The following is a 7,110-nucleotide window of genomic DNA, read 5'->3' on the forward strand; positions in this document are numbered from 1 at the left end:
TCGGCGCTCAGCCTTCTTCACAGTCCAACTCTCACATCCATACATGACCACAGGAAAAACCATAGCTTTGACTAGACGAACCTTTGTTGGCAAAGGAATGTCTCTGCTTTTGAATATGCTATCTAGGTTGGTCATAACTTTCCTTCCAAAGAGTAAGTGTCTTTTAATTTCATGGCTGCAGTCACCATCTGCAGTGATTTTGGAGCCCAGAAAAATAAAGTCTGACACTGTTTCCACTGTTTCCCCATCTATTTCCCATGAAGTGATGGGACCAGATGCCATGATCTTCGTTTTCTGAATGTTGAGCTTTAAGCCAACTTTTTTACTCTCCACTTTCACTTTCATCAAGAGGCTTTTGAGTTCCTCTTCACTTTCTGCCATAAGGGTGGTGTCATCTGCATATCTAAGGTTATTGATATTTCTCCCGGCAATCTTGATTCCAGCTTGTGTTTCTTCCAGTCCAGTGTTTCTCATGATGTACTCTGCATAGAAGTTAAATAAGCAGGGTGACAATATACAGCCTTGACGTACTCCTTTTCCTATTTGAATAGTGCCTAGTTAAACTTTTCACCACATAACTTATGGCATGACAATCATAAAGTCTGTTTGCTGCATTCAATTTAAAAAGATTTCACCAAGCAGTAGTACATGTCAGAAAAAATTTCCCAGGAATCTTATTTTCTTTAACTTTTATTTATGAAAATGTTTGAACATACTGAAAAGTAGACAGAATAGAACCTCCATGCAGCCATCACACAGTTTTACCAGTTAACTAAGGACAATTGAATTTCTTTTATAATTCCATCCACTTCCCTTATTTTTTGGGGGACTTTGCCACAGGGCTTGTGGGATCTCAGTTTCCCAAGCAGAGATTGAACCTGTGCCATAGCAACGAAAGCTCTGAATCCTAACCACTAGGCCACCAGGGACTCCCACACTTCCCTTCTTTCTAATGTTTTTCTGAAACAATTCCTGGCATTTTGCCACTTCCTCTGTAAAGTATTTCAGTAATCTTAAAAGATGAGTTGCTTTTTTTAGTGAACATGTATCATACCAAAAAAACAAGTTACAAAAATGTCAGTGTAGTGAAAGATAAAAATAAAGTGACAGACCTATTTTAGATGAAAGGAAATTAGAGAAGCACGACAACAAAATACAGTGTGCGTTCTTTCATTAGATTCTGGACTGAAATAAGAACAACATACAAAGGACATTATTAGGACATTGGAAAAATTTGAATTTGGACCCATTTAGATAATTGCATTGTATTGTTATAAATTTCCTGAATATTTCCTCATAATTATATTGTAGTTATGAGGGAGAGTCCCTTTATTCTGAGAAGATAACTACAGGTATATTTTGGGGTAAGATATCTCAATGTCTGCAAGTAACTTAAGAAATGGGCTTCCCTAGTGGCTCAGACAGGAAAAGAATCCATCTGCGATGCGGGAGGCCTGGGTTCAATCCCTGGGTTGGGAAGATCCCGTCGAGGAGGGTATGGCAATCCACACCAGTATTCTTGCCTGGAGAATCCCCATGGACAGAGGAGCCTGGTGGGCAATAGTCCGTGTGGTTGCAAAGATTCAGACTGAGTGACTAAGCAGCAGCAACTTAAGAAATAATAAGTGTCTATGTATGCACACACATATACATATATGTTGGAAGAGATAAAGCAAATATAGCAATATGTTAATATTCTAGTTCATAAAGTAGATTAAGTCTATCTGGATCTTCATTTTACTAGTCTTATAACCTCTTTGTAAGTTTGTGATTTTTCAAAAGATTGGAAGTGGGGAACAAAAAAAGATGTTTCTTACCAGGTATCTAGTCAGTGTACAAATTTTTATCTTAGTCCCAGTGAGTGTTTTATTTTAAATCAAGGTCCAAATAATGTTCATACATTGTGATTGGTTGATAGATCTTTAAATCTGTAAGTTTTCTGTTTTTTTTCTCGCAGTTCATTTCTGTTTCTTTTTTCTTGCAGTTCATTGTTGACAAAACTGAGTCATTTGTGCTATATGGTTTCCTACAGACTGGGTTTTGATGTTGCATCTCTGTGATTTAACAAGTTCTGTCTTGCTCGTAAACTGGTAGTTACGTCTGAGTATTGGTCATACAGGTTTGACTTGAGGGAACTAAGAATACTTTATAGGTGGTGGCGTTTTGTCCACTGGAGGCACATAATGTCTGGTTGTTTGTGTCTCTTTGTTTTTGTGTGTGTGTGTTTTTGTCTCTGTTTGTGTGTGTGTCTTTGTAATGCTAACAAGTATTGGTACTCAATGTCAAGTCCATTAACTTAATAGGGTTTGGAAAATGATGTTATTCCTACTCCGTTTATTGAAATACTTCTATAAGAGAAACTTCTGTTTGGTTAGCCAGCAATACCATTCATATAGGAAAGAAAGGATAAATGCTGATTCTTTCTCTTTACTTCCCAGGTTCAAAATAATGAGTTGATTCTTTAGCATGCTCCAGTCATAATCAGTGTTTTTGTTTTACTTTGCATTTAAATATATTTGTGGTTTAAATCCTCTTTAATGATCTATTTTAATGTTCAGATTGTCATGTCTTAAGATAATCATGGCTGTAATAACAAGATATTTCATACTCCAACTCTTAAATCTCTTGCCCCAGACACAGAATTGGTCATTTCTCCAAGGTATCCTTGGGTGGTATTTCAGAATTAAAATCTGGTTGCTAGGAATTTACCTTGCTACTGGGTTGGTAACTATTTTCAGTTGACAGAGGCAGGAATTTTTTCAAGGTAAAATGAGTTGATCTTTTTAAAAGATATTTTTAGTAGTATGTATTTTCTATAGCCAGAAAATAGCTGAATGTCTCTTAAATCTCCCTATAGATTCTATCTTATTATTCCAGCTTTCTTATCAAATTGACCTTCTGTGTTAACAGGTGGTAGGGAAGATTTTTGTGCTTCTCAAGGCACTTGATAGGATTCAGGCTATTCAGGCAATGGTACCTACAGTGCAGTGCCTTCATCAAGACTGCACTTGGAGCACTGCTGTTTTGCTCCTTAGTGAGAAAGACTGCCATAGATTTTCTAGATGATTTTTATATCTGTGTTAAAAAAACACGAACCTTTGCCATTTTTGTCTGCATTATTATCAGTATCCATGATGACAACTAGGTCCTCTAATTACATTCCTTCACATAAAGGAGCACAATAAATCAATGCACTAGTAATAACTAAGTACGTACTGTGTGCCAGGAATTATAGTTATTACATATATTAGGGCTTCTCTGGTGGCTCAGATGGTAAAGAATCCACCTGCAATGCAGGAGACCTAGGTTCAATCCCTGGGTCAGGAAGATCCTCTGGAGGAGGAATTGGCAACCCACTTCAGTATTCTTGCCTAGGGAATTCCATGGACTGGGGAGCCTGGCAGGCTCACAAAGAGTTGGACACAACTGAGCAACTAACACATGCACACATACACACACATACTTTTTTAACACCCTTTCCTCGTGATAATTCTGTGAGGTAGGTGCTGCTAGTATCTCTGCTTTACAAATGGGGAAATGGAAACACAGAAAGCTTTGGCAAGTTGTCCAAAGACTTGCAGCTAGAAAATTACAAAACCAGGGTTTAAACCCAGGCAGTCTGTCTCTGGAATATTTGCACTTAATCTGCTATCTGTTGCACTAAGGTATTTAGGGATAAGGCTATCGTTAGGAAAGTTCTTAAGAAACCAAATTACAGAGAAGAGAGCTGAGTGCTGTTACATGGGACAAATACATGCTTAACCTGCCTGCGTCATTTTGGTAACAATTCTAGGATTTCTTTCTGCTAGTTCTAGAAAAATACTTTATGTTTTCCTAAAAGGTACTTTTTAATTCTTATTACCCTAGCTTTTCATTTTTGTTAATAGTAATATCCTTTTAATTGCCTCAGAGATAGAATAGCAGGGAAAGCATTTAGTTTGAGTCTACTTTAAAACCCTATGGTCTCTCTACCCATCACCTTAGACCATTGGATCAGATTCCAGGCATTTATGTTTATATGTTAATCTTTTTATTTTCCACTATTGCAAGAAATTTCAAACTCATACAAAAGTAGACAATAGTAAAATGAATGCCTGTGTACATGTATTACTTAATGTCGATAATTATAAAATCATGGCCAATCTCAGTTCATCTTTACCTTTATCACTTCTCCTATATAATCTTCAAGCAAATCCAAGACTGTAGTTTTATCAGTAAATAATTCAGTTTGCTTCTGAAAGATGAGGACTTTTTATAAAAATATAATAATGATGCTATAGTTTTAAAAATTAACAGTAATTCCTTAGTCAAATATCCACATGCTATTTCAGTTTCCTATGAAAGTTGTTTTATAGATTTTTTAAAATCAGGATCCAAATAAGATCCATATATTGTAATTGGTTGATATCTCTTATTTATAGGCCTTCTATCTTTTTTAATCTATGGATTCCTCCTACTCTTTGATTGGTTGTGTGTTTTTTTTTTTTCTTGCAGTTTTTTTGTTGAGGAAGCTAGGTTCTTTTAGATATTGAATCTTGGGTATTCACTGTCAATAAATTTTGCTCTAAGTTTTAAAGCCTTTCTATTAAAAAAAATTGTTGACATTTTTTAGAGAGGAGAAGCTAAGCAAAAATTCTTTTTTTGTATGGGATAGATAAATTAACTCAAATTTCATGATATTTTTTCTTTTGTAAATCTTTTGAATCATCTTTGCTATAAAATATGTTTTAAGGTTTATGCATTTTATGTATTTTTTACCTGAAATTGGTTTGTTTATTTACTCTTATAGCCATTGGAAAAGAAGTTTGTCCGAGTTTCAGGAGAAGCAACTATTGGACATGTAGAAAAATTCCTCAGAAGAAAAATGGGTCTTGATCCAGCTTGTCAGGTAGAGTATATGTATGTTAAAAGTCAGGGGAAGGGACTGACTTCCCTGGTGGTCCAGTGGCTGGGACTTCACACTCCCAGTGCAGAAGGCTTGGGTTCAGTCCTTGGTCTGGGAACTAGATCCACATGCTACAACTAAGACCTGGCACAGCCAAATAAAAATAAATATTAAAAAACGGGAAGTTGTGAGATTACCTTTAGCATATTGAAGACCTATCTCTAGGATTTCGTGCAGTGGCTTTTGTTTTATGACATTGTAGATATTATAAATAGTTACTGAATATTGGTACACAGTGATCCCTACCCCCAAGTTTTAATCATATTTGACTTACTGGCTGTTTCTTGCTGCCGTTGATTACCATCTCTGGGTGTCAGAGAAAAGCTGAGGATATGAGAATGATTAAAGAGCTTCTAGAGCCTCAGCTCCAGCTCTTTTCTTTTTGATAGTAGAGCAAAAGTATACTTTTCTATCCATTCAGTCTCTTCAGAGGCCATCCTTATATCAGTATCTAGCTCAGGACACCTAGAAAAGTGAAATATCTATCTAGTATAGACTGTTATTTTTCTAAGGATTGAAAAAGATCTTCCATTCTAGTTGTATAATACTTTCTTTTGTAAGATGAAAATCTCAAACGCCATGTATTATTGAATATAAAATGTGAATATACTCATAGTTTAGTAATGTGGGCCAATGAAAATGCACATTTATATAGTTTTGCTGTTTCATTAGTCAAATTTAAAAGGGATTTTTTGTTATTTTTCATCATGTGTAAAATTTCACAGAATAATTTTTTTCTAAAATATCTATTTACTATAGATTAAGTTAGTAAATATTTTAAAACTAGATGAAATTTTGCTATGCTTTTAGTATCAATATCTGTTGGTACTAAATATATATTGTTCAGTCGTGTCCAACTCTTTGCAACCCCATGGACTGTAGCCCGCCAGGCTCCTCAGTCCATAGGGATTCTCCAGGCAAAAATACTGGAGTGGGTTGCCATGCCCTCCTCCAAATATATATATTAAATGCAGTTAGATGTGACTTCCCTTACTGACTTTGACATCATACTAGCTATATCTCATGGCAACTGAAAACTGGAAATGACTTATTTATTACCTTTATTCTGGCTTTTGGTGAGAAATAGATAGCTGTTTACAGATTCCTGAACAAAGAATTGTGAGTGACCCCATAATAGTCTATTATTTCTAAGAGCAGAAATCAGAAGAGTTGTACCTGATTATATAGAATAAGAAGTGGCACCCAAGAGGCTTTCTTTAGGGTATAGATTACTTTCTCTGTGGCTAGATATTGATCAGAGCCATTGATAAATTTCACATTTGGTATTTTAAGAAATTTGGTTGCCAAAACTCTAAATTGACTCTATTGTATAAAAATGTGGGTTTATTTTTTTCCTCATTTCATAGAATTCAAGGCTTTTAACATTTTGAAATTTGTTTCAGTCTTTAATTTTCTTTCTCAGCTCTTGGTTCTCTAGGTAAATATTTTTTTCTAATTCAGGTACTTTATAGCTGGTAACATTCATAAATTACTATTTCACCAAAATGTTAAAATAATAGAACAGTAATTATCACTTATGCAGGCCTATTTGTGACTAAAATTGTTGAAGCTTTCTAAATCCAAGGGAAAATAAGCAAGAGTTACTTCTAATATGAATGAAACATTGAGCTAGTTAACCATTCAGTTCTGTTCAGTCATTCAGTCATGTCCGATTCTTTGCAACCCCATGGCCTGAGCACGCCAATGGTTAATAGTTAACCATTAAACAAAATAGTTAGCCATTAAACAATTCTTGATCAACCCAGTCACTGGAGTCTTCTGTGCTGACCTTCTTTAAAACCATTTAGTTCCAAATGGAAAATGTATGCTTTGTTTACAGATATGTGACCTTCATGAATGGTTATTTACTAGCAGGAATGCATGATTACTAGTTCAGTTTCAGTTCAGTTCAGTTGCTCACTCGTGTCCGACTCTTTGCGACCCCGTGAATCGCAGCACACCAGGCCTCCCTGTCTATCACCAACTCCCGGAGTTCACTCAGATTCACGTCCATCGAGTCAGTGATGCCATCCAGCCATCTCATCCTCTGTCGTCCCCTTCTCCTCCTGCCCACAATCCCTCCCAGCATCAGAGTCTTTTCCAATGAGTCAACTCTTCGCATGAGGTGGCCAAAGTACTGGAGTTTCAGCTTTAGCATCATTCCT

At 35.9% G+C, this 7,110-nt stretch overlaps 1 protein-coding gene across 2 annotated transcripts in view; it reads left to right on the forward strand.

Moving 5' to 3' along the window:
- The window catches only part of PCGF6 (polycomb group ring finger 6), a 31,750-nt gene that overhangs the window by 11,419 nt on the left and 13,221 nt on the right, over positions 1-7,110 (forward strand). For both annotated transcript variants that reach the window (XM_010859420.1, XM_010859421.1), the window contains exon 8: positions 4,790-4,888. In XM_010859420.1, the coding sequence (XP_010857722.1) occupies positions 4,790-4,888 (99 nt within the window). The remainder of the gene's footprint in view (positions 1-4,789; positions 4,889-7,110) is intronic.

This window comes from Bison bison, unplaced genomic scaffold, assembly GCF_000754665.1.
Source record: "Bison bison bison isolate TAMUID 2011002044 unplaced genomic scaffold, Bison_UMD1.0 scf7180017864456, whole genome shotgun sequence".
NCBI classification, from domain to species: Eukaryota; Metazoa; Chordata; class Mammalia; order Artiodactyla; family Bovidae; genus Bison; species Bison bison.